The sequence below is a fragment of the Platalea leucorodia genome (genome assembly GCF_965183815.1).
Source record: "Platalea leucorodia genome assembly, chromosome: 3".
Classification (NCBI taxonomy): domain Eukaryota; kingdom Metazoa; phylum Chordata; class Aves; order Pelecaniformes; family Threskiornithidae; genus Platalea; species Platalea leucorodia.
The window spans coordinates 44,545,451-44,572,551 of NC_138825.1; the positions used below are offsets into that span (position 1 = coordinate 44,545,451).

At 39.9% G+C, this 27,101-nt stretch overlaps 1 protein-coding gene across 1 annotated transcript in view; it reads left to right on the forward strand.

Annotated features, from left to right (window-relative positions):
• Positions 1-25,309, forward strand: part of NID1 (nidogen 1) — a gene marked incomplete at its 5' end in the record, with an annotated part of 47,496 nt that extends 22,187 nt beyond the window's left edge. The window contains 8 exons of the mRNA XM_082305630.1: positions 8,702-8,926; positions 9,581-9,753; positions 11,771-11,897; positions 16,861-17,032; positions 19,025-19,182; positions 20,593-20,716; positions 21,874-21,986; positions 23,513-25,309. Coding sequence (XP_082161756.1) covers positions 8,702-8,926; positions 9,581-9,753; positions 11,771-11,897; positions 16,861-17,032; positions 19,025-19,182; positions 20,593-20,716; positions 21,874-21,986; positions 23,513-23,634 — 1,214 coding nt within the window. The 3' untranslated portion in view covers positions 23,635-25,309. The remainder of the gene's footprint in view (positions 1-8,701; positions 8,927-9,580; positions 9,754-11,770; positions 11,898-16,860; positions 17,033-19,024; positions 19,183-20,592; positions 20,717-21,873; positions 21,987-23,512) is intronic.
• Positions 25,310-27,101: the final 1,792 nt, after the last annotated feature.

Genomic DNA, 27,101 nt, shown 5'->3' on the forward strand with positions numbered 1-27,101 from the left:
ATGGTCTTGTTGGGGTCTTTATCCTTTCTCAATTCTTTCCAGTTTTGAACTTCACCAAGCTTGTGTCAAAATCTGTATCTTGACAGTTACCACTTTTTCACGATATCCTGTTCAGTGTCCCATTTTATGTTTTGTTTGTTCTGTCCTCAGTAGTTCTTAGCCGCAAGCTGATACTATCTTTTGAAGTTGCCTTATGTAAAGGTTTGACCACAGGTTGATTTGTTTTGCATGCACAGTAGTCACTTATCATAAAACATCTGGAACTGTTGGCAATGTAAATGAAATGTAACAATTGCAGGAGAAAAGTGAAGGATGAGACCAAAGTACCTGCACTGTTGGATTTAGTGGGATCTAGATGCCTACATGCCACGTATAGCCAGCAAGAGACCAAAAAGACTAACTCCAGTTTCTAACTAGCACTTAGTTGTTTCTGTATTTATCCAGCTTATTCTCTATTTAGCAAAAAGTTCTTTACCCTACCGCACTTCTGTTCTTGCATTATAGTTTGGGCCTTGAAGTATAAAACTCCTGATCTAGAAGGTATGCTTAGAAAGAGAAAGTAAGGAACACTGAAGCACAAAGGAGTGTTGTTACGGTTACTTTAATTCAAAAGTCCGGCAAACCTACAGGGCAGCACTCAGGTTTTGCAGAATGGTGAATGCTTTCATCCAGGAAATAAAGCCTAACTTCTGAGTATATTCAATCCCAGTTCTCCTGCTTGTAAGATTCTTGCTGTTGGGCAAAAGACACTGCACCTCTCAACAGACTGAAACTCAAACTGTGCAGCCAAGAGTAAGAAAAGCGTAGGGCCAAAGGAAAAGAAAGCAAGAAGCAGTGTGACTGAGGCAGGAGCCTGTCTTTATAATTCAGCTTCTGCACTGTGGTCTTAATGATGTCCAAAGTATTTGATGATTCAAAATTGAGGTTTTTTTTAATAGTGGATGTGCTGGCTTAAAAGTGATTGTCTGCATGGCACAATATTACTACCTGATGCCTTGCTGAAACTTAATGTTTTTCTTTTGCCACTATATTCCCTAATTCTAAAGTTCTGACTTTTTTTTTTTTTTTTTTTTTTTTGCACAATTGGATACTCATGTCTTAAAACAAAAAGGCAAAGGATGGTTTATAGGAAAGGCATTAAAAAAATCGCAAGGTTGTTTCTGGTTTTAGATCATGTTTACGTGACTCTTCATCATGTGCTCAACAACATGTGTTACGTCAAATCACCCAGTGGTTGTAGACTTTTCTGTCATAGGTAAGTTGTAGGAGGTTTTGCACTGTTTAATTCTGAAGCTCTTACTTTTGCCACTTTGTGAGTCTTTCAATATTACTTTTAACTAACTTTTCATGCATGAATGCCTATGTGTATTTTCATTTTAATGCCAGATGAATGAAGAACTACCTAGTGTTTCTGACCTGTGTCAAAATATTTAGCTAACCAACCAGCTGATAAAACCAGGATTATTCCTCCTAGAGGAGAAACCTGATGTGAATAACTTGAAGCAAAATCAAACCTTAAAGCTTCCAGTGCTTCCGGCAGAATTGTAGAGGCAGAAATATTGCTTTCATGTCTGGCACATCCCCTTTGTAGCTGAAACAGGTGGTTTGGTAGACTAATACTTGAATTCAACCAATTAACTTTGTTACCAGGACACAATTAATTTCTTCTGAGTATATGCAATAGCATATTTGAGTGCTTTGTTGTTTTTGTTTGTTTGTTTGTTTGTTTAGAACAACACCTTTTCACATGCAGTGGTTAGTGTGTCTACTAAACTGCTAAGCACAGTGTACTATTTTGTAGTAGCTTTATCGGGTTTTTTGCTGCTTATCCTGTACACTTCTTGACTTTCCATACTCGACACAATTGTATCTTGAATGAGAATCTTTCCATGTCACAGCTTTAATGGTAGTAACAAAATATTTTGGAGAGTTTTGTTGTATCTACTGTTTTAGTGGGTGGGGATCTGCCAGGTTTTGTTAGTCTTCATATATGCCTCTGATTTGTTTTTTTTTTAATGCTGTTTTGTACTACCAGTAGAAGACATGCTTTAGAAACACTTGTATCAATTGGCTCTGCTCATGAAATGCTCTGAGCAGAAAAAAATCTGTGTAGATAAAAAGTCTCACTTTTGCTGAATCCTGACTGAAATACGGAGTATCTGTATTGCTCTGCTGGTCTGCAGCAATGGCAGTGTTTACAACACACTTAGCTACTCCTCCCTTCTTAGAGAGTTAATAGAACAATAGCTGCCCTTGGGATGTCATCTGTTGCTAAACCTTTAGTACTTTTAAAATGGATATATCCAACAGTTAATCACTGCCAGGAGATACAATCAAAATATACTTTCTGAAGCCTAGCAAAAAGCAGCTTAGTTTACTTTAGCACCCAATTTGTAAAGTAAGTGGCTTCAGAGTGGAGATTCCAGATGAGGCTGTATTGTATTCAGCTGTAATTAGAGACCATTTCTTCCCCTTTTTACCCACTAAGGTTTTGATCTAATCAGCCTCAGTCAAGTCACCGAAGTCTTAACTGGTTGTTAATAGCATGGAAAGTTTCATTCATTCGAATACTCAGTTCTTTTTGCTGTACCCTTTTCCAATCCATGTGTACAATTGCTTGCTTGTCTGGTGTCTTTATTATTATATGAAACCTAGTGCTGAACGGCAGCTTTTGAAACAAGTAGACTAACGAGTAAAATGGATTTGAGTGACACATAAGAGAGTGTCTGTAGGAGTGAACCAGCAGGTGAATGAAAGAGTTAATGATGCTGGAATGTCCCACTGCTCACAGCTATTAAGAAAGTCTGTACTTCATTATTTCCTCACGCTTCATTTTTCCATTTCAAAAAAACAGATGTCTGAGTGTTTCTACCCCTGCAGACCCGAGACACTGTTTACTAAACAGAAACAAATCTCGATTCTTGGAACTAAGGCTCTGACTGTTAAGAGCCATTCCTGGTCCGCTGTATACAATCTGTTTCACATGAGAAATGCACTTAACAGGGCAACACTGTAAGTGAAGGATTACAAAGGAAAATGAAAGGACAAAGGGAAATGTGTTATTTTGTTTTGTTTTTTTTCCTCTTCTTTTTTTGGCAACATCTGAGAACAGCAAGTAAAAATGTCAGTATAACTCCTTGTGATATGCGGGGAATAAAGTGATCTACATAGGGAACTAAAAAGTGCTCTTTGATTACATACTGATTCTGGACACAGTTTTAAATTACTTTGGTTTTTAGCTTGTGAATGAAAACCTGTTTGAGTAGTTACATCAGATCTTTAAAAATTTTAGAATGCTGTTGCAGAACTAAATTAATTTTGTTTAGTGTATCAGACTGTAATCCCCCCTGCAAAATGGAAGGGAAGAAGTCTCATACATCTCTCTTTCTCATCCTGTTTTCTCAGCCTCCATCGTTTTTTTTGAAAAGTCCATAAATCGTTTTCTGCAGTGCTGCTGCAAGAGCTTTGCTTTAGGACCAAAACCCACTTTGAATGTTTGTATATGGCTTTAGGTTCCCCCCTGCCCCCCTTCTGTTTGTTTATTCACCTATGTGGGAAATGTGTACATGTATGTTTTTCATCTAGCCCACTTCCCATATCCATGCTATTTCCATTTCATTTTTTCAAGTTCCATGATATATTTCAGCGACTTTTAAATTCCAGATTGCTACTGGTAGTTTATGAAAAAAATGAAGAAAATAAGTTTAAAACATTAAATACAGATTTATTTTTCTGAAGAAGGGTGTACATTTAGCCTGAGTTCAGGATGAACCGTTCTATGTATCTAGTCTGACTCGTATGTACTGTGGTCCATAGAACATAAATTCTTTATTAGGTCTTTATCTCTGTTCTGCACTACAGCTTTTCTCTTAGGAGCTCTTTTCTGTACACTCGTTCAATTTTTCACTGTCCTTTTGAGCTGTGGTTACCAAAGCTGGACCCAGTATTCCTTGAATCATCTGCCCTATCCCATGTAGCTTCTCTATATTTGTGCGGTGTTCCTTGTGTATACGCCGAATTCTTACTTATCTGAATCTCTCTGAATTCTCTCAGTGCCAGGAGGCACACAAGGCGCGAACGTCATTCTTCCACTTCGATCGGTCCGCGGCTGCGTGCTCAGGAGTCAAGGGCCACAGCGCAGTATTCCGTCGGTTTCCCCCTCAGGACACGACCGATCCAGCTCCATCTCCTCCTCACTTCGTTACCGATTTTCTCCATCATTTCTGATGCTCGTCGTTTCTGCAACTTTTTTTTTTATTTTTTTTTCCGGGAGGAGGTAGTTGGCCTCCTGCCCAACCCCCATGACTTGGAGGGCCAGTGGTTTTTCTGTCAGGGTGGCCTTCCCTTAGGCTGCGTTGGTTCGCGGCACCTTCTTCAATTTTATCCGGTGCACCCTCCAGAGAGGGATCCCCTATCCACCACCCAGGGGACGCGCCTTCTAGCCGTGCAGCCCCAGCCGAAGGATTCTTATTTATACCCTATCACAATCCCTACAGCACTGAGCTGGGTGCTGGCAGCTTATCTCGTTGCGGTTATCTGCTGATAGCTGTGATCTGCTGATAGCTTTTTTCTTGCTGTGGTTTCTAAGATAAGTCTATCTTTAGAGGCTGGTCTATACAGTGTATTCCAAGAAGTGTAACTTTCCATTTGACTGTGGGAATCTACTTGTTGATTTTAATGAGCTCAGTTTACCTAGTGATGAGGTCCTGTCCTTCTCATGTTTTGTGGCCTATTTCTCTTCCACAAATGATGCAACTTATGGTTGTATATTTTCCTCCTTCCTAATGAAGGAATTAAATTTCTTAATATGGTTATTTAAAACCAAGACTAAAGTAATATGGGAACTTACTAGAAATACCACTACTTCATGAATTTATCCACTGACTCAGGTGATTTTTCAGTTTTTAATAATTTATCAAATTAAGGTAACCCACAGTATGGTGCTTTGTTTAAAAAAATGATACTGTCCTGTGGGCATAAGGAGAGCACCATAGGGAAACGCAAAGCTATTGGGTCAGTGTGTTACCTTCATCAGCCAAGCATCAACTGCATCAAAAAGCAATGAGAATGGATTTTTACTCAATTTTATAACAAACGCTAATGAGTGATGTTTAAACATAGTTAGTAAAAAGTATTGAAACTTGGTCCTGCTGTTCATAAAAGGCTGTTGCCAACCCCACTTTCCTGCATCGCTGAAGATTACCCAGGTCTTGCTCTTACTGTTTGTTTCATCACTGGCAGTATGAACTCACCCTAGTGTATACCATTTTTCTCATCATTAGCACGATTGTTTGGCTTGGCTTTCAAATGTGGGTTTCAAGAATGGTAAGAACCTCTGAAAAGCAAGGCTGGTAACGCCTGGATATGGAGCCTTGAAATAGGCATGACTTGTTTTCCGTTTGCCATGATCAGGTATAGTAGTAGATGTAACAGCACCGTTACACCAGGGAAGCATTATCTGTTCTTAGCTCTACCTGTTGTACTTAATGGAAGGTTTCTTCATGCCAGTCAAGAGATCAGAGAACTCTCCTAATGTTAATTGTGCTGTATTTTTGAAGAGTCTTGACTGGATGAAATATTACTGCATTTATATTAAAGGAAGAGCACTAAGAAACCTCATTTAGGTTGCTGTACTGAAGGAAAGTTACTAGCCATAAGGTTTGTGTCTGGAAGCTGACTTACAAAGTAGCCCTTGTACTACCTAAATATGTGCTGATTCTTGTTACATGTTTTGTCTAACTTGTGCTGTTAGCTCATCAAAGCAGGGACTGTGCTTTATTTACTGTGTCAATCTCATCTTTCAAACTCTGTCATAGCTAGCCTCGTTTCAGACAGTTAATTAATGCAATTGAAAGCTTGCAAAATCAGAGCATCTTCTCTTAAGCACACTGAGTAAAATGTATGACTGTGTAAACAGTATAAGCAGACTGTTTATCCCAACCAGCTGTCATCTGTATCTAAAATTATTGTGCCTTCATTGCTGCATAGGCTACAACAGTGGACTGGGATTCAGCTCACTTTTCTTTAGGTGTCTCTGAACTGTAAGCATAGTAATCCTGCTCATGATTCAGAGATAAGGAGAGAAAAAATACAGTATGGATTCCAAGTGCCTGGTTTGGACTGTCATAACTGGTTTTGGGGCTTGTTTTGGTTTATAAATTTTAATATTGGCTAAATTCATGTTAGTGAGTTGAAATGAGTTTAATGTTGAAAGACAAGTTAAAATGATTGAGTCAGCAGAGATGAACATGGTAAAACTGGTCATTTCTTTTCAGAATGTTTCTTTAACAGAGATTACTTGTCGCACTTGATACTGTTGAAAAAGTTTAGCACAAATATAAGAGACTTTCAGGAGCACAGAAGTGGTAAAATACATAGTTATTCCTAAAAGTGAGTGGCAATACGGCATTTGACATCTTTTTATGCAGCTGAAAAATCAGTGTTAATGGGATTTTTTTGGAAAGAACAAATCGTATTCTCTGCCTTTTAGAAACTGAGTACTAATTTTGAAAATTAATTTGCTTGACCGGTCTCTTGACTTTAGTTGGGCTAATTGCATAAACAGGCCATTTGTGAGACTGGTCTTGATCATTGCAATATAAGTACTCTTCAAAAATTCCATCAGTATTCCCATATAAAATCTGCAGATACAAATGTGAACATTGTCTTGAATTAGAACGGACATTGGTATTTTAAGTTACCAATAAGACTAATATATTTTATGTGTAACAGCTGGGTCCAATCTGGGAGTGTATGCACACTCCTCTGTATAATTCATATTTGCTAACTCATTTTCATAAAAGTTGACCTAGTCCATTGATTTAAAAAATTGTAAGCTGTTGGATATTCTCTGATTCTGGGAGTTTCAGATGGGAAGGAGAAACGACCAGCTTCTACATTCATTTTTATATCCCATTGAGCAGGATCTAATAGTCTCTCTCAAAGATGACATGAATGCAATGAAGATTTTGTTCTTCAATGAACAATAGCAGGGTGGGTCAGTTTACCAATACTCTGTATTCCCTCTGCTTTCTCTCATGAGCGGTGCATATAATTAGAGCTCAAAAAAAAAAAAAAAAAAAAAAAAGTGTAGCAAAACTATCCAGTTGCTGGAATCAACATTTTTTACATGCATACTGCATAGTGCATTGAATACATGCAAACAAAGTTTGAGATAGATAATGGAGGCTTTCCTTCAGGGTCTAGTTTTGTAGGTTGATTCAAGGCTCTCCACCACCCACATTAAAGCTGATGCCAAATATTTCAGTTGTTTAGAGTGAGCTGTTCTCCAGACATTTATATTTCTCTAATTGTGTCCAGGTGCATGAAACATGTCCAAAGCTTTTGCTTGCATAACTAGTTTAAATAATAATAATAATAAAAAACTACCCTTCTTTTTTGTATTTGTGTGATTTACACCACAGTAGTCCATGGGATTAGCTTTTTGCTCAGCTGGGTTGGGCTGGGTCTAGTCTTAGCCACACATAGCTAATGCTGTCCACCAAGCAGTGTAAAAACAAGAAAGGAATAAATGGAAGTGTAATGTTCAAGCCTCTTCAGCAGGCAGTTTGTGGTAAGTAGTTCTAACTGTCTGTAGAAATCATTGACAGGAAACGATACTCCCCCATAATTAGAGCTCTTTCTCTCCCAATGCACAGAACCATTCAGGAGTCTCAAGTGTGAGGTAAAACTAAGCCAGATTTCTTTGTCTAGAGAAGGAAGAATATTATTTTTATTGTATTCTTTTAATTTCATTATGTTGTTTGTCATCTAGAAGGATATATTGATGCAGATGACATTCCCTATTGCATGACAGATAATGCCATAAGATGTATATTTTAGTCTAGACTGTTTTGTGAAATTGAAACCAAAAGAACGAAATCCCTGAATCTCTTGATAATCTGGAACGTTAGTCTTTCCTCTGTAATCTGTACAGTAACACATACGCATGTGGTGTAGCCATTGTGCATCATATGTTTCTCTACATACGTAGTAGTACTCCTGTTTTCTGTATAGCCTTACTCATGTGCTTTACCAGGGACTGGACAATCTGTCCCCGCAATTCCTTTCTTAGGTCCAAAAGTATCAAATGAGTGCTCAAACTTTATAACCAAACTCTAAAAACCTAATATACATCAAAAGCAATGAGTTGTTTCACTTCCTAGGTTCTGTGGAGAGCTCAGTATCTGCCTCATGTTGTGGTTTTCTCTCCTGGCTCTGAAGGGGAACTCGACTTTTAGCATTACAAAAAACCTTTATCCACTGTATGGTCTGGCTAATTAGTCACATTCTAAGGCCCATGGATAACTGCCAAATGAGTAGACATCGGGTTCGGGTTCTCAAGTCGGACAGAATGTTCTTGCTAATGTGCCTCAAGGAGAAAGACAGTGTTTTCCAGCTTCTGTTTATGATCTTTCAATGTAGGAAGCTGCAGGGGGGCTGTTTATTCTGTTTTAAACTACACAGTGAAAGATAAAATGACATAAGTTTAAGGCAAACATGTCACATTTACATAGGGCAGAATGTTCCTGAAGGTGCACTGAAGGCATATGCCTTCAAGGTGTGTAACAGCGCTGTGTTCCTCCAGCAGTAAGGATACTCGCATTATAAGTGGTCAGTATACATTAACTGTTAGTGGAACATAGTTATTAGTTAGAACAGAAATATTCACTGCTCTGTATTTTTTTTTTTTTCCCCACAGAAATTGAAAAGACCAAATGCCAGCGTGAACGAGAAGTAGCTCTTGGAAGTGGAGGCACTTTCTTCATAAGGGAGATAAGAGTTGGTCACTTCATTCCTCAGTGTGATGAGCAAGGGAATTACCTACCCACTCAGTGCCATTCTAGCACTGGATATTGTTGGTGTGTGGATAGGGATGGAAATGAGATTGATGGCACCAGAAGCGGCCCAGGAGTTCGACCACCATGTAAGTGGCTGAAGCACTTGTTTCTTGTGGGTGTCTCTCCACCCAAGTGCACTGTCTCCCAAATGTGGGGCTTAGTCATGCCCCTGAGATACAGCACTGACTTGGAGCAATGCAGCTCTTTGCTGTCCTAGTGATGATATGCCTCGTGCTGCAGCCCTTCAGTAACTCCAGCACATACTTTTCCTTCAGCCAGGGCATCTGGACAACTGTGGTGAGCCTCTGAATAACAAGATGGTTTTCTAACTTCTTCCCTGCTTTAAAACTGTGAGGGGCCCCTATAGTTTCTGCCCTCTGGGAGCTGTGGCAAATCTGAATGTGTGGTAACTGACTGTTGCCTCAGGAAATGAAGGATGTTCCTTCCTACATCTTCCTCACTTCAGCTGCAAAATAAGATAGGCTTTTCTAAACATTTGAAGGAAAGAGCAATTACAGAGCTGAACATGAAAAGCCCTATTATGTCAATTGCTCCTTCTCTGCCAGCCGAGGGGAAAAATTCAGAAGCTTTCTGCATCTGATTATAGTTATTAGTGTCTGCTTATAGGGCTATTTCCTTCTAAGAAGTCTGACTGTAATTGTGTCTCTGCAAAGAACAAGGAGCCTTGTTGTGCTGTACAAGCTAATTTTTTCCCCATCTGTTTCCTTCTTTATTACAAGGTCTGAGCACAGCTGCTCCTCCTGTTGTTATTGGGCCCTCTGTTCGACCAGATACAATGCCTCTGCCACCAGGAACGCACTTGCTGTTTGCCCAGAGTGGTAAAATTGAGCATGTTCCACTAGAGGGAAACAACATGAAGAAAAACGGTGCAAAAGCACTCTTGCATATTCCGGTAAGTGACCTACTATACTAAGTACATGTGTTTTAGAAGACTTGCAACAAAGATGAAAGTGAGAGTGTTTGTCTATGTAATTTGATAATTTAAGTTCCAAACTCAATTTTTACTTGATTAAGATTTCAGTATCCCATCACTTTGTCACTGAAAATTCCTGATCTGACGAGTCAAAAAGCCTAAAACAGAGCTATAGAAAAAAATGATTTGGCTATAAAGAATAGCTTATAGGAAAAAAATCTAATACTTGTGATCTCACGTGCCTCCAACAGCTCATCATATAAACATTCCAACACTCACACTTCCATTGGCTTTCTGACTTTGGTGTAAAAGACTTATGAGAGCAGTATGTGGAGAGGCCCTTTTTTTCCCTCTCTTACTCCCTCAAAGTTTTTTTCTGAAGTCTTAATCTCTTCCTGTTTTTCAGTCAATTCTCTGCACTTATTGGCTACAGATAGATATATGGGATACAGATAGATGCTTTTTTCTTCTTCTTCTTTTTTGCTTTCTTCTTCATGTTCAGGCCCAGTGGGTGGTAAATCTTTTTCCCACACTTCTTACTACTGTCTTGAGAATCTTTTTTCCTTGAAAATGAATCCCTGATGCTGAGAACCTATCTTTTCCAACACCTGTGACACATGCCAGCTCTTCTCACTTCCAGTTTCATCACATTCATTTGTTTTGCCCAAAGCCTGAGATTTCTGTTTTCATTCTAGTGTTACAGTATTTATAGCAATACCGGGTAGCATGCTGGCCTCTTTTTCACATTACTGTGAATATTTAGTAGGCCAAATACTGACTAAATTACACAGATTCAGTTAAGTAAATAGTACCACAAACTCTGCTGTAAGGGCAAAATCAAGCTTTTGTCTCTTGTCTAAACTGCTGCTGCAATAATGTAAAAATAAAGTAAAACACTGTGTGCAAATTGAGATAGTTAGGCTGGTATAGAGACATGATTCTGAATCCTTGTCAGCTGATCTCATTATTTACTTGATCTAGCTTAAATGAATTAATTAGAAGTATCTTCAGGAAAGAGCTTCCAAGAGATAAGATGGAACTCTTCATTAAAACTTTCAATTAAAATGAAACTTGCAGTCTCTGCTAACAGTGTTGTCTCTGTTTGTGTTGTCTCAGTGTTGTATATTTGCAAAGTGACAGTGTTTATCAGCGTAGAGGTGTTCAGATTGTTTTGTTAACCTACAGCATTAATGTATGCTGATGAATAAGTGCATCTGTTTCAATGCATGGTTTTGGACCATCTTTCTAAGAAGTTGCAAGTTACAGAAGCAGTAAAGGCGATAGACCTGGGAATCCACGTGAAATTATTGTTTTACTGTGAAAGTCTTTTTCATTTGCCTGGAGGAAAGAGTTTCAAATCTAAACTCAAACTCTAGTCCTATCTTCTGCCTGGAAAATTGCATATATATGTTCCTTGTCCCTGAGAGTGTTCTTTCCAGCAGAATGATTTATGGAATATTTGTTTAAGCTATTTTTTATTTTAAAAACTTAATTTGCTAGAACTTTTTTGAGTCAAATGGTGCTATGTAGGTAACACTGCTGAAGTGCAGCCATCATGCATAGGTTGATGAATTTGCAGAATACAAGTCAGATTTGATAGAATTCATTATTCCTCCTTGAAGGGAAAGAATGAGAGAAAAAAGCACATGAGGAATAACAGTAAAATAACAGCATGAACTTTCTTTAAATGAATATGCAGGAGGTGGATATAGAAGTGAGACCAACTGTTCAGTACTAATATCTACAATGCTTCTTTGAAATAAGATAATTGTAAATGTTGTCTGCTGGTTAAAAGGGACTTATAATTGAAAGTATTTTTCTAAGCTATTCTACAATGACTGCCACCCAATCGTTTTCTCTGCCTACCCTCCCCATCTCCCACCTTTCCTCAAGAATTTTGTTTTTTCAGGCTTGAGACTTAGATCCATAAGCTAGTGCTGCTGGCAAATAATTGTTGTTTAGCATAAGCTGATGTAATTTGCTTGTTAACCAACAGGACAAAGTTGTTATTGGAGTTGCTTATGATTGCATGGACAAGATGGTTTATTGGACAGACATCAGTGGCCCTTCGATCAGCAGGGCTAGCCTTCATGGTGGGGAACCAACAACCATCATCAAAACAGGTAACAGCACAAAATTCTTCCTCTTGCTACTCCCTAGGAATGGCATTAGAGACTTGAATTAAGTAATATATACTTCACAGGTGTTGCCTGAGCCGTAGCATTACAAGTTGGTGTCATTTGGGTAAACAATAACCAAAAAGTCTAGATAACATAAAATGAAAAAAGATCTGTTCCCTATGGAATAGCCCTTCACTGCCTTTCCACTGCTAATATAGGCAAGAAGTCAGTTCTCTTTACATAAACTAGCTTTAAGGCCAGAAGTAGAAGCAGCATGTCAGTGAGATGTTTCTGTCCTTACTTGCAGTTGCATGATAGTGTATCTGTCTAACCAGTGAGTGACTTGTGAACATCGCTGGGGACGTTTTAATTGAAGGCTGAGCAATTTGAAAGATGAATCAAGCTGCTGTGGGGGTTTTAAAGCGTATCTCAAGGCACTAATGGGTGCAGGGTTCAGAGCGTCACAGTCTGGGCTTTGGACAGTGTCTCAGCTCCTCACAGAAATGTTTAGAGGATTTCTGTACCTAATTACAGTCCTAGGCTGTGCTTATATTCTTGCTGTGTTTAACAAAGCAAAAAAAACCCCTCTTTTGGATGCTTTGTCACTTCTGGGGAGGAATCTTGAGGTAGGCTTGAGGTCTTTACTGCTCTCTACCTGTGGTGGCATCCTTAGGGCTGCCACTATAGTGGGGCAGCACAGCTGGTACTGTCAGGGTAAATCCCCAGATCATGACATCCCAGATTTTTAAAGCTCCCTCAAGACCTCACTTTCCTGTGTTGAGGATTGGCTGTGCTCTGTTGTGCCCAGCCTGGAAGCCTTTGTGTAGCCCACCTCTTTTATAGTCACGTCTTGTCAACTATGCTGATCAGAAAGGGTGGTCCAGCATCCTTCCTGAAAAGGTCCCATGTCCCTGGCCATGAGGAATGGAACACATAGGTAAGCTAAGCTCAGACTACTGTAGATAGATGTTATTCATGCTTACAACAATGCAATGGCTACAAGATGTAAATCTGTGAAGAAGGAAGGTTGTCATTAAAACCTAGGTTATGTGCTGGGGTAGACCCATTGTTGTTCAATGTATCTGTGATCTGAACAGGGGATGATGGATTGTCAGTTTGCTGTTGAATGGGTATTGAACACAATCAAAACTAAAGCTGAGTTGCATTTATATGTTCACATGGAATATCATCTGTGGGTGTCACTCTTTGATTTTTGTTCTGGCAAGCAAGGGAGGTAATCCACTGGTTAGCTGAGATTTGGTTATGTGTAGTCCTGTTCTCTGCCTGTCAGCTGCCCGCTCTGCTGAGAAAGGACTGGTGAGCAGGGAGGTTGAAGAAGAAAACCCCTGCTCTCTTTTCCTGGGCTTGGGGATCAAATAGCTGAAAGGTCGTTAGAAACTTTCGGCTGTGACTTTCTATGTCTCCCACTCAAGTTGTAGAATAAAAGTGAGTGAAGCAGCATTGTTCAGTTTTTGCCCTTGGAGTTGCTCAAGGATTTGAGAATTGGACTAGAGGATATTGTGGGGTTAGTGCTTTTACGGTTCATGTCCTGTTCTTATACTCTTTCTCCCAAGACTCTGCTGCTCACTGCGCTCCATGTTCATTTTTCATTAGAAGGGTAAGTGTAAGCCCATGCATCTTAAATATGAAAACCTTTTTTAAATGGAAAGGGTTGAGGGGAAGGACAGGTTTAGAGAACAAAGTGAATGTGAGGGCATTAAAAAAGCAGCAACAAAAATAGCTGGAGACACTTTTTGAATACTAGTGTCCTCAGGATCCTAGAACACCTATGAAGTCAAGATACTGGAGGAGGTCACTCTTGCTTTGGATCCTTTGCAGCTATTGTCACAAAAATTTAGGGAATTATTTTAGCAAAATGATCAACCAGTTTTAAAACTCTACAATAAATATGCTTTAATTTTCTTTGGATGCATTGAGTATCTCTACATGGAGTTTGTGCTTCAGAATAGCCAGTTTGCTGGGACTCCATTCAGCCTCTTAAGGGCAGCGGAGAGATGGGGGCAGTTGGATCCTACCATTGTCCTGGGAAGGAAAAAGGGAGAGCTTAAGGCCAACCTTAACCATTCCAGAAATTACAGAGCTTCATACTTCTATACAACTTGATGGCTGAGATATTTGTAAGACTTCTTTTTCCTCCCAACATATTTAATATGAAAGGGACTCTAACCTCCAGTGCAAGCATGTGCCTGTACAACTACAAATTCTGTGGGGAAAGGATTTGAGACTTCCACTATTAAAGTATTTTCTCAAATTCTACACTTTAAAAAGTGAGGGAAATTACTACTGCTAAAAATTTTATATGGGTATGAATTAGTCTGTCTAATGAGAGTGCATGTGCATGCATTAAAAATCTTGCAGTGTATAAAATATTTTAAAAATATTTGTGAAGGCTTTCAACTAAATTTTATTATTTTAGGTAATTCAAGATGCTTCAATGCCACATGGAAACCTCATGGTTTTTATCTACTACAAAAAAAACATTATATCTGTAAAGACATCTCATGATTTCTGTTGTCCTGTCATTTGCATAGGAAGTGAATGCCATTCCTGAAGAGATGTTGAGTGATGTTGCACTCTACTTTCTGTATGTTAACTGGCTCTTCAGTAAGGAACAAAATAAGGTTGAATATTCAGTGTTTGAATGGATGTCTTCTATGGTGGCCAAAACTGAAACTTTAAAATTTCAGGAAATAGGAAAATGCCTTCCTCTCAGAAGACTAATGAGAATTCTTTGTTTTGATCTTTGCCTTTTTCCTCCTGTGAACTGCAGCTGGTTTCTTCAGTTCCCATGTGTTTTTGTGGAATGCACTTCTTTTTTTGTTTTTTAAAGCTCTTGTGATCCAAGTTGGGTTGCTTTGCAGAAAGACGTTTTACAGTGGAGGCCCATCCAGTTCTCATCTGTCCCTGCAGCTGTATAGCCTGTGGAGGCTTTCTGAGCTCTGCAGCTGTAGAGGCAGGTCGGGAAGGAGAGCTTTTATCTTTGTTGTAGATGCTTAAGTCATATCAGCGTTACACGTCCGTACAAGCGTGCCCCCAGGGACGGAGCCTGTGACTGTATCAGGCCTGATGACAATAGAGCAGGAACGCATTTGTGCCTCTGGAAAGACTGGTGATACATGAAGCCTGCATATTCCCTTACCCCTCCATGGGGGATGATAGTTTCTTCTGGCTCACTGTCAACCAGACAGGAAAGACATTTACTTTAGACTTCTTTAAAGCTCCTGGCATGTAGCTGAAGCAAGGAAACTGGTCAGGGAATAGCAGCTCCTGGGAATCAGTGGCAGCAGATCTTTCGCCTGCTACCTTCTTCTCTTTCGTAAAAGAGGCTAGGAGCTCCTCCATCACCATTTAGTCAGTCATCTTCTGATTCCAGAGACTGTCTGGGGATTGTTGCCCCTGTCACCTCAAAATGAGGACACCCTCAGCAGCCTCTGCCACTAGCAAGAAAAGAAGTAGGAACATTTGAGGGTCTGAAGTATATGTGAGGTGCTTTCTTGCAGATGACAGGTTTAGCTCCACAGAGGCACTTGGAGAAATACAAGTAGTAATGTGAAGTTAGTGTAACTAAGTTAAAGTATGCCTGAGTGCCATTGGGAGGAGTGAAGAGATAACTGATTTACATTTACTTTCTTGGTCCCCCGCCGTATATGAGCTACAAGTCAGAACCAGTGAGATACATCTTATTTGTTCTCTTCTGCCTCTTCAGAAATGAACATACATCCAAAATGTCATGTGTCCAGGTTAAGTGCAGTAACTCTAATCCACCCATGTGAGAGAGCAGAGGCTGTTTAGGCTACTGTGCAACTATTATTCATAGCGAAGTCACAGTAGTGAATTTTAGACAGCCCTATCCAGTGCTTTGGACCAAATGCCTTTTCTCCAGAAAGGTTGTTTGTGTCACATACTGTTTGTTTAATGGCTGTCAGTAAATAAACTTGAGAATTAATAGCAGGCTTAACGGGCTATATTCTGTCATTCTTGGACATTCACATGATGTGTGGATCTGCATTTGAAAGGTGGGTTTTTTTCAACAACTGGTTGGTGTGAAGGTTCACTTCACTTCTTTTTGGGAGTGACCGCGTATGAATCTTTCTATTTCTTTTGGAACTGAAATTGGACTAAAATTGATTTGTACCCATCTTTTGGCTTCATTTCATCCCACACAGCCTGCCTGCTCTTTTTCAATGGATGTATGAACCTTGAAAAGTATAGTGAAGTTTTTCACAGTGGCTGAATTAAACCTTGGAGTGCTATATATTTATTATGCATTCTTCATCTGAGTTAGAAATTACCAATGCTAAAGCAGTAAGGTCATTATCTGCTATTTCCTGTTGCTTTTGGAACAACTAACTGTCCAAGAAAAACTGTGCACATACAGTACTAAAACGTGTTCCAAAAAAGATTGGTCTGCAAAAACAAAGAAGTGGATCTAAATTCCATCAGTTAGCTAATATAATTCTCTCTAGTGCTTTGGAGCTTGATTATCTTTAAGTATTGCATTGGCTAAATTTAGCATAAATCCAGTTTTCAGAGGGATGTCAGGTATGCCAGTACCAGAAAAGGAGAGGTATTAGGGATTATAAAATCTGTTCTAGATCCCGACCTGCTAAGGAGGATAGAATAAGATTCTGATAGTCTCTACTGTTTATTTCTCTGCTATCAGCTCTTTTTCCGTGCAAGGCAAGTTTACGTGCAGATTTGGGATGCATGATGAGTCGGTTCCTAAATTTATCATTCTATGTATTTGTGAGAGTTCTGTGTATTTAAACTTCATAAGGCAAAATGCATATTCCTCTTCCAACTGACATGAAGTAGCTTTTGTTGGACTATAGCCAGAAAACTGAAAGAAAATTTAGTTAAGAGTTGAGAATGCTTATGAGGCTGACCTTGTGTATTGGGAATAAATATTATGTCTAGGCATGTCTTTTCCTCTGTTCTGTTGCAGACTTGGGAAGCCCTGAAGGGATAGCTGTAGATCATCTGGGTCGCAACATTTTCTGGACTGACTCTCAACTGGATAGAATAGAAGTGGCTAGGCTGGATGGGCGCCAGCGTCGCATCCTTTTTGACACTGGCTTGGTGAACCCCAGAGCGATTGTCGCAGATCCCATGAGAGGGTATGGATATGTTGTCAAGATATGTGTACAAAGCTTGATTTTTATTTGTTTATTTACCAGGAGCATATACTCTTGTGTCCGTGTTTTTAGGCTGTCTATAGACAATAATAGGACTATCTTTTCCTAAAACAACTAACAGACAAAAATGGAACAACCTACATGTGTCCTGTGTCTGAGTGGTATACTGGAAATAAAAGTTCTTCTAAAATGACCGCTAGGTAATACCAGGATACTTTGTTGAGAGATTTGTCAAATACTTGTTTGTACCTTGCTTTCAGTACATTGTTTGCAGGATGTCAAGCGTTGCACTTACCTAAAAAAAATTTTTTTTGCAAGATTACTGGACCAAAATACTAGATTAAGCAATTTGATATTTTCATTTCTATCATGACAGCCCTTCTTCCTGTACAGTGTTCCTTCTTTGAAGACTCCTGTGGTGCCTCTTCTGTCACCATTTTCACTTCTGTCATTCAGATGCCCGAGAAGGTCCTATTAGGCTTCTATCTGAAGATGCAGATAACTACATGCTTTAAAAATGGAGCCCATAAGCTGCAGTCACAGAAATAGCCAAGCAGAGTGTCAGTAGGAAAGTGTAAATGTTTTCAAGTTGTGGTTCCAGCCTGCAAAAACGGAATTATATACATACCTTATGTGTCTTCAATCTGTTGACATTTTTCCCCCTGAGTATTGGAAGAAATACAGGGAAAATTAAAACTACTACAGAGCCCATGATAGTACTCCATGTCTGTTCATTAATGTCTGAACTTGCCTGCTTTTGTCCTGTTGCAACTTTCTGTAGCGTGGCTGCTGCTGAGAAGAGACATTTCAGTCAAAATACTCAGAAGCAGAGAGTCTTTCTTTTCAGTCTTGAATTACTGGGAAGCTCTACTAAATGATTGCTTAATTGATGTAATATGCATTTGGAATGCTCTTAGGTGAGAATTCATTTATGAACAAAAATACTATAGGCTCAGGGAGAGTTTTTTGGAAGATGTATCCTCATTGCAGACGTTTGCAAACAAGGTTTGTAGCGAGAAAAGAATGCATGGGATCCCTGAAAGTTTGAGTGATAAAAAACTAAATGAAAAAGTAATAATACTAACTTCTCTCATTCCTTTAACATAAAACAAAGTTTTACACGATAGTCACATAATAGCAGGATGAAAACATCTGTGGATGTACATCAAGTGACAGCATAATAAGGAAAAATTAATGCATTTCATGGTGTGAGAGAAGGGGAGAGGCACAAGTGTAATCAGACTGAGGAGAGACCTCTGTTCTGTGCAGAACCCCGCTGACAGAGTGGGGCTCTGGGTTCAGGTGAAGCAGCAGACTTCTGTCTCCCAGTAGATTTGGGGGGGGGGGGGGGGGGGGTGTTAAGGAATAAACAACAAAGGTGCTTGCACTGGGGGGCCATGTAAATTCTCAGCCACAGAAAGTGCATCCAAGGAAAGAAACTGCCACTAATAATAAAGCATCGGTGAATTAATGGCCATCTTTGGGGTTCTCCCCTGCCTATAAACTACTCTGGTCAATTCCATTGTATGTTGGTTACTTGGTGCACTGAAAAGAAAAATGTAATTTTGAATGAGTCCCATGAATGTGTGCCAGATGCTCCTGCTGCTTAGCCTGAGCAGACATGATGGGTGATGGGGAGGAGAACTATAGATGTACATTTTGAATCGTCCTCAGAACCATTGAAATAGAGGTCTTTTTCCCTGGCATCTTGCACATAACCTAAACAATGTAGGGAAAGCATTTCTTCCCGAGTGTGTGCTTACTCTTTTTGTTTTTTAATGGAAATATAACATTTGCTACATCTTTTCTATACTTCTGTTACTGCTATATCCAAGTGCAATGTGGTCTTTCTTATTTATTTAAATGATTTGGGGGGTGGGCGTGTTAGTTTTGTGTCCTTAGCATTTTCCTTAATGACAACAGTCTTTTGAGATGAGTCACTGTCTTAATTCTTGCCTTTTTCTTCCTCTTAAGAAACTTGTACTGGACTGACTGGAACAGAGAAGCTCCTAAAATTGAAACCTCATACATGGATGGCACAAACAGAAGAATTCTTGTAAAAGATGATCTTGGGTTACCAAATGGGCTGACGTTTGATCCTTATTCCTCAATGCTGTGCTGGGTAGATGCAGGTAAAGAGGTGCTAAAATCTACCTTCATAATAGTAGTAGAATAAGTATGTCCAATCCTGAAATGATGCACAGCTGACTAATGTTTACAGCTCTTTGGGCTGCTTCTTAAACTTCATACCTTTCTTTTGGGCTTTAATAATCTCTCACTTTATTTGTTGTTACTACCACTGTAGCATTCACATGAGACTGTGGCACAAACTGAAAGATTTTAATTCTGATCAGAAAACTCTCTTGGAATGCAACAGGTTTATATCTGTGTGTCTTGTATGTGGCTATCTCTTTAGGTGGTGCTTAGGCCTTTGTAGAAGAAGTTGTGAGTTTAAGACCAGGAAAAGACACTGATTCATCTAATTTGGCCCTACAGAATATCATCCTTTTGCTCTTGTTCTAAGACCTGTAACATCTCTCTAGGCAAAGCCTGGCTTATATTTGACTGAAGCAAGTCTTGAAAAAGCAATTCACACTAGATCTAAAGATCAAGAGATGAAGGTTCTGCCACCAATCCATTGTTAGTTTTGTGCCAGTGTCTTACCAGTAAAAAAAAAAAAAAAAGTGAGCTTTTAATTCTTGTTTGAACTTTTTTTTTCCCCCATCTTGCTCTCTGTCTCACTGTAGACTCTGCCAGAGATCTCCTCCTGTGGAGGTGCTTTTACACTTCAAGTCACTTTTCAAGTTTTTGATAAACTAAAAAGATTGACCTCTCTTTTTCACTGTAAGGCACTTTTTGCAGCCTTCAAATGTATCTCCTTGTGCTATCTTTCTTTTCTCTTTCTCTCTTCCTCTCTTGTTCTTGCATTTGTCTCTTTTCCTTTTTCCCTAATTTTGGAACCCACTACTTAAGAGAAACCTACAGGTGTTTACATTCACTAGCAGCGTTCCCAATGTGTGTCGTAGCTTCACAGCTAGACCTTTTTACACCCTGTTTGCATCTACGAATTAGATGTTCTTCCTGTAGTCTTGCCTGCGTGGCCCAACCCAGCAAGCATTTTGGGAATGTGGTCACGAAACTAGCCTTGCAAAAATGCCTTCCAGAGGAGGTGGAACTGGTTAGTGGTTGAAGCATCCCTCCAGAATGGAGGAGACCTTCTGTCAGCTTCCACCCCAGCCTGAGGATGGTGATAGCTGTACCAGGAGTCTCAGCTTGTGAGCAATAGCCATGGCTGCACTGGACATCTGCGTTCCTGTAAGTTAGGTGGTGCGCTGATTAGCATAAGCACCAAAGTACTTTCCCATCCAATCTTTGGCACACGCAGAGATGTGGAATGGGGAGAGCTTTGGCTGAGCAGCATAGTGAAAGACTTCCAGGAAGTTTTTACTCTGTTCATGCTTGCATGCTTTATGCTTGTGTTTCATCCCTCATGAGAGCTCTCTTGCTCTGGTTCAAAGGCTTAATTGTTTCACTACACCCAGGTACCAAGAGGCTGGAATGCATGAACCCTAATCAGCTTGGTCGACGAAAGATTATTGAAGGAATTCAGTATCCTTTTAGTGTTACAAGCTATGGGAAGAATTTATACTACACAGACTGGAGAAGGTATGTTACCTGCTGAAGAAACTATGGAGTGCTTTAATCTCTTCTTCTCCCTGGTAGGAACTGAAGTATATACTGCATTTCTCATGTCTCACACATTCCTGTTATTTTGCTTTCCTGGCAATAGCTGATGCAGGGTGGAGTGGAGCTGTAGAGTTGACCTATTGATGTTGCCAGTTAACTGAGCTTTCATTTTCAGCACAGTGATTTGTTCTCCAAGAAAATGCTTTTAACACTGAACATTTTTGGGAAAGGAGTGGGAGCTAACATGTTTCCCTTATGGCTGTACTTGCTGCATTTTAGAAGGCAGAAATTAGTCATTTGCGGCTTTCTATGCCCTATATTATCTGAATGTTCAACCAGAAATAAGATAAAAACATTTTTTCTGTCTTGATGATGCTTTCTTTTTTGCAGATGACCTAAAACATTGACGTATGATCAAGACCTTAGAGTTTACTATATTTTCTGAAAAAAAATTCACTCTATGCATTTTTAAATATTTATTTTTACTTGAGGCAAATGGTTGCATGGGCTGGATCTGCAAACTCTTACACAAATGACTGCATCAATTGAAGCAGCAAGGGCTATTAATGTGTGTAAGGATTTCCAAGCTAGAACATAACAGCTGGGAAATGCTATTCTAGAATAGGCTTCTGTAAGTGGGAAACAGTGTGTTACAGGTCTGTCAATTGACTGCCCTTTTATTTTTAGGGAAGAAAAGATTGCTTGTGACTAGCTGTATTCCTTCCAGATACCAGGATGTACCTGAAATACCACATTATGCATAATGATTATGGACAATAGCTGCGAAGTCAGCTATACCACAGAAAATGTCAAAGGGGCAGAATATGGAGAATGTGTCAAAACTACTAACGGATGTGTTCCTGTAGAGGGTCATTGTCCTGTGTTGGAAGTACCTTCAAAATTAGTAAGGTGGCTCCCTGCTAAATTTCTTAGCTGCCTAGAATGAGAGTTATGACATATTTGGGTTGCCCAGGAAAGTTGAGGTCTTGAAGGATTTTGGTTCTGGCATTGCTTCCTAATTGTAAAAAAGAAGCAACTTCAGATTTCTTCCCTTTTTTTTTTGTTTGTTTTGTTTTGCTTTCCCATGTACTTGCACCTTCATCTCACTTCTGTGTATTCTCTTCTGCATACAACAGGGATGCTGTTGTAGCAGTAGATCGCACGATTTCAACAGAAAAGGATAACTTCAAGCCTCACAAGCGCTCCCGTCTCTATGGAATCACTACAGCCTTTGCTCAGTGCCCAGGAGGTAATCCAGATGATCCTCAAGTCTTTACAGCTGTGCAACACTGTAGCGTATAAATGAACTTAGCAGCAGCTCCCATTGACAGGCTGCCAACTGATCTAGGTAGTTAGTGAAGAACTGGTTATTGCTTAGATTTCCATTTACTGAGAAATTAAGGCCACCTTTTTTTTTGTTTTTTTTCCTTCTTCATAAAAGCAGTTGTTGTAGTTGCCGTATGAAATGAGAGTAGGGAGGGAAGAAGGGGCCTGTTCTATCCTTTATGAAAGGACAAGTGTATGATCAAGATGAGGATCTGACATGGCAAAAGCTGCTATATTGTCATCATCTAAATTGAATGCTATGTTCATGGCTAGGCCCTTATTTATTCTTAAGTTTAAACTACAGAAATATCATGGTCTTCCAGATGTCCTTAATGAGATCCAGTGTTTTTAAAAAAGGAATGTTCAGAAAACAGCAGGTGGTAGAGTGGGTGGGCTAGTCTTTCTGCTCCGCTGAATGTTAAGTTTCTCAGACACATTATTGAAAAGCCCCTTGTGAAACTTAGAAGAGAGGAAGTTGATACCCTTGAAATAACACTTTGTTCTTTGAGAAGCAATATCACTGTTCAGTTATGTTGTTCTTAGCAAATCACAGTTAGGAGAAGAGTTCGCTTTTTATTATTAGAATGTGGCTGGAACTCTAGGAGTTGTAGTTGTTTTACTTTAGGCCTAAAAAACCCATAAGATAGTTTCTCTTCAAATTATTCAATGTATATAGTAAAAAACGTAATTTAATTTAATTGAAAGCTTGGTTCAGAGCTTAAAAAATGCATATAAATGTCATAATTAAGAATCCAGTTATGTTGTTATTGCTAGTTAATTCAGTTCCATTGTGGTAGGCAGTGTAAAACAAAACAACATTGTGTGCTCTGAGTAAATGCCTATGTTTGTAATATTCAGAACCTTGGTATCATTTCCTTCTCATCATATGTCTGTTTCAAGTATTTTTCTTGGGCGAGTGCCTTTCCCCTCAGATCCACTGCTTCTGGTGCTGTATTGTCTTTCATTTTACCCTTCAACATTAACGTGCTCCTCCCCACCTACCTGATTTTTTTGTTTTCATGGATCATTCCTCCGTGATTTGTAGCAGGTCTTATGCAGGGATGACATCCTGTAGTATTTTGGACTTTGTCCCCACATGTTGCACTGTCTGTATTTCCTCACTCACTCTCTCTTTATTCCTAAGGTCTGTGACCACTTGGCCAATTTATGAAGGGTATTTCAGGAACAGCCCAGTTTTTTCATGTTGCCTCTCCTGCTCTGTCCTGATATCTTGATCTTCCTTTGAGGTGGATATCAGAAGCTGGCACAAGGGATATGATGACTCTCATCTCCCCAAAGCATAGTTTTGTTTCACTCTCAATCTCGTTATGGCTTGTTTCTCTAGTGTAGTCATGAAATCTGCACTTTTTTTGTATGTATGTGTTTTGGATTTTATTGTGGGTTTGCTTTTGTTTTTCTTTAACATTTTACATCTCTGTTCTTTTCCAGGGCATAACTACTGTACAGTGAATAATGGTGGTTGTACTCACCTCTGCTTGGCTACACCAGGAGGCCGTTCTTGCCGCTGCCCTGACAACACCGTTGGAGTGGATTGTATAGAAAGAAACTGAGCATTAAAATAAGCTTTAGAGCAGCACACACCTTTTGGAAATGTGCTGTAAACAATTCACTCCTATCAACACAATCGGGCCCTAAAGATAAGTGCTCCATGCTGCTGACAGCAAGCCACAATGCGCATATGCAGACACGCACGCACGCACACACACACACAGAGGCAATGACTGTTTTGTAGCAGTTAGGCAAGACAGAGCTGTCCAGGTTGGGTCCAACTGCATCTTGTTCCTTGCAATATTATCTCTTTGGTTTTAAAGGTAAATGTGGAGGCCTTAGTTGTACCTGCACTGGGCTAGGAGGAAGTGTCTCTTGGCAAAATTAAAGTAACAAATACCGAACAGAGTAAAGAGGATGGCATGACTCAAATCCTGAGACTGGGTTGTACCTCGGAGCATGCAGCAGTTATCTGCATAGTGGCATGCTTAGCCCATCTTGTTTGTGGCTGAGCCATATCTCTAGCTGAGAAGCAACCAGGGGGTCCCAAGGATGAATAGATGTGGGTGGGAACACCCAGTAATACCACAGATTTAATGCCTAACTGCATTCCTTCCCACTACCAGTCCTTCCACTTCCAAAACTTGAATCTCAACTTTTGACTCTTGTATTACAGAAATACTTTATCCATGTGCTGTGGGGGTAGTTCTCGCTCTGGCTGATGTGATCCTTTCCCACAGCACGTGATTCTTTATAGATAATCAGCACTGTTTAGTGGATGTATTTGAAGTTTTTGTTGGATTTTAAGAGATTTATTTTTGTGCTGTCTGAGGTGGATTCCTGAGTAGTTTCCTGAAATCCACTAAACAAACTTTAGATATAGATCTCAATTGCTGATAGTTCATCAAAGAACGGATGTTGGTTTATTTGGAGGCGTTTGGTTTTAAAGAGACACACAGTCACATTTGTTTCCTGAAAGCTTTTAAAATAACATCTCTGTGTTTGATTCTGTAAAGCCTGAAAGTGGTCTTTGAATCCTATCCTAGCCATCTTTCTTCTTTAGTGAACCATGCCATGCCTTTTCTTAGACCATGAGAAACCATGGCAGTTAAAAATCTGATTTCCAGAAAGGTCACCTGTGTCTTGGTGCTTAAAAGAAAAAAGATGGTGATGACCCATTTGTGTGCCAGTGTTCAGTAACAGCAAGAAGGTGTGCTGAAAATCAAAGCAGTAAGTTTGGAGTGGGGAGGCAAAAGCAAAATGCATATTCTGAAGTTGAATTAGCAGTACAAATCTGGGAGTGGAGTTTGGCTTCCACACTGTATTGGGAAAGAAGCTTACCCACAAGCCAACCTGCAGCAGCAGACAAAACAGGGTTAGTGAGCCTTCTGCCAGAACACATTTCACAATGTCATGATCAGAGCAGTAAGCTAACATCCCCATTTCCTCACTCTGTCTTCAGATTCTACAGTAACAGTTTTAAACAGAGCCAATTCTGAGTCTTAACTGTGTGACATCCTCCTCTTTAATTGTATATTTATCATAAAATAACAAACCATATAAACATTTTAAAGATTTTTTTATAACTTTTTATAACTTTTAATTCATTTTATTCATACACTTAATCAGGTATGTTTTACTGTAAATATCAAAAATGTGGTAAAATGAAGGTGCTTGATAACTCTTTCTCCAGAATTATTCACGTATCTGGTGAAATATTAAAGTTTACACTGTGTACAGGTGTCTACAGTACAGTCAATAAAATTTTTTGGGTTTTATTTTCTATAAAAAAAAGTCATGCCTGCAGAAGGAAGTGATATGTGGTGTCTCAAATCTCTTTTCCTGTTGAGTTCTGGGTTTTCGCTAACTCTTATGTCTAGTGGTGATACTTCTCTTCTAAGATGCAACACTGTGGGGGAAAAACTGCTGTTGGGGGTTTTGTGTTTTGAAACCAGTAGGATACTTTTATTGAAAACAAATATGGGAGAGCGCTGAAAGAACATACAGCTTCCTCTGTTTTGACACAGACTTTTTACTGGCTGTTAACGCTTGTTTAACTTTGTCAAGTAAGCATAATTCAGTTATACCATACTTCAGACTTCTACATTAGTGGAAATATAGGGCAAGGACTAGATTAAATGGAAGACAGAATTTATCCCGCTGCTTGCAGATGACCTGGTGCCAAGTTTCTAGGTGACAGGATTCTTTGCCGCCTGGTGCCACAGCATACAGACTCTCTGTGTGGCTGCAGGTGTACTGTGGCTGCAGGGCAAGTTGCAAGCTAAGTGAAATGTGGCCTGTTGAAGGTGGTGGTGCTGAGATTTAAACTTTTATGGCTACGGCCTGTCAGTGCCTCAGGGAGGGTGGCAAAAGGCTCTGTAGTACTGTGTAGATGGACAGCTGGAGGACAGTGTGCCTGTCAGGTGAGCCATTGGAAAGGTGGACAGTGGGGCAGCCAGGAGACCTACTGGGATCTAAAGGGTGGTGCGTTGAGTTTACAGGAAGAGATTGGTGTTGATCCATGCTGGGGACTATATGTGGAATTGGAAGGAATGGGGCCTTTAGTTTTGTTCTTTACTGTATGCTTTTATTTTTTTATTCTGATCCTTTAAAATTGATGATTGCCTGTTTTGTATTTGGACCAACACAACATTCCTCTTTGTGCATTATGACAATTACTAATTTACTAGACCCCAGTTAGCTAATTCTGTGCTAAGCAATGAGCAATGACAAAGATGTCAAGGAAAATACACCTCAGCAGAACTTACAGTGTTAATGCATGAGCTCCTGTGTAGTCTGTAGGATAAAGAGAGAAACAATATTGCTATGGACTGAGTTTTTAGACTGAGTGACTCTCTGTTAACTCTGGTATCACACCTGACAGTAGCTAGCACTAGATTAGGGGAAGCTTCAGCAGATCTATGCCAGCAGCGTAGATGTGGCAGTTTGCACAACTTCAAAGCAACCTTCAGCATTCCAGTCTTTAAAAATGAGGACAATGAGCTCAAACATCAGGTTTTGTTTCTCGGCAAATACTTGTTACTAGCTTCAGCTGTTGTGGCTCTATGTCAGTGTGCAGCAAGGGCAAAGCTGTTCTCTCAGGGAAAGGAGGCCAGCAGAAGCAGTGGCTTCACCAGCAAGGGACCAGTCCCACCATACCCCAAGTGAGGCAAACAGTGCCAAAGAGGGTAGTGGGGTTCAGCCCAGGGGCCAGACCACCAAGTAAATCTGTAGTGACAGGGTAGGTCCGAAGTCAAGTTGGGAAATTGAGTCAGGATCATAATCAGGTCTGGACATAGTGACCAGGATCAGTGATTGCCTGCCAAGTCCATAGCGGTAAGGCAGGCCTGCAGTCAAGCTGGGAAATTGGCCAGGACCTGGATCAATGGGGTGTGTGGCTGTGGCACATGTCAGGCAAGGACCAGGGTGAGAGCCTCAGCTTTAAAGGAGCCTTGAAGGGAAAGATGGTTGCCCTCACTGAGGCCTCCCAACAGAGCTGTTTGAGGATGAGCCTCTGCTGAAGTTCCTT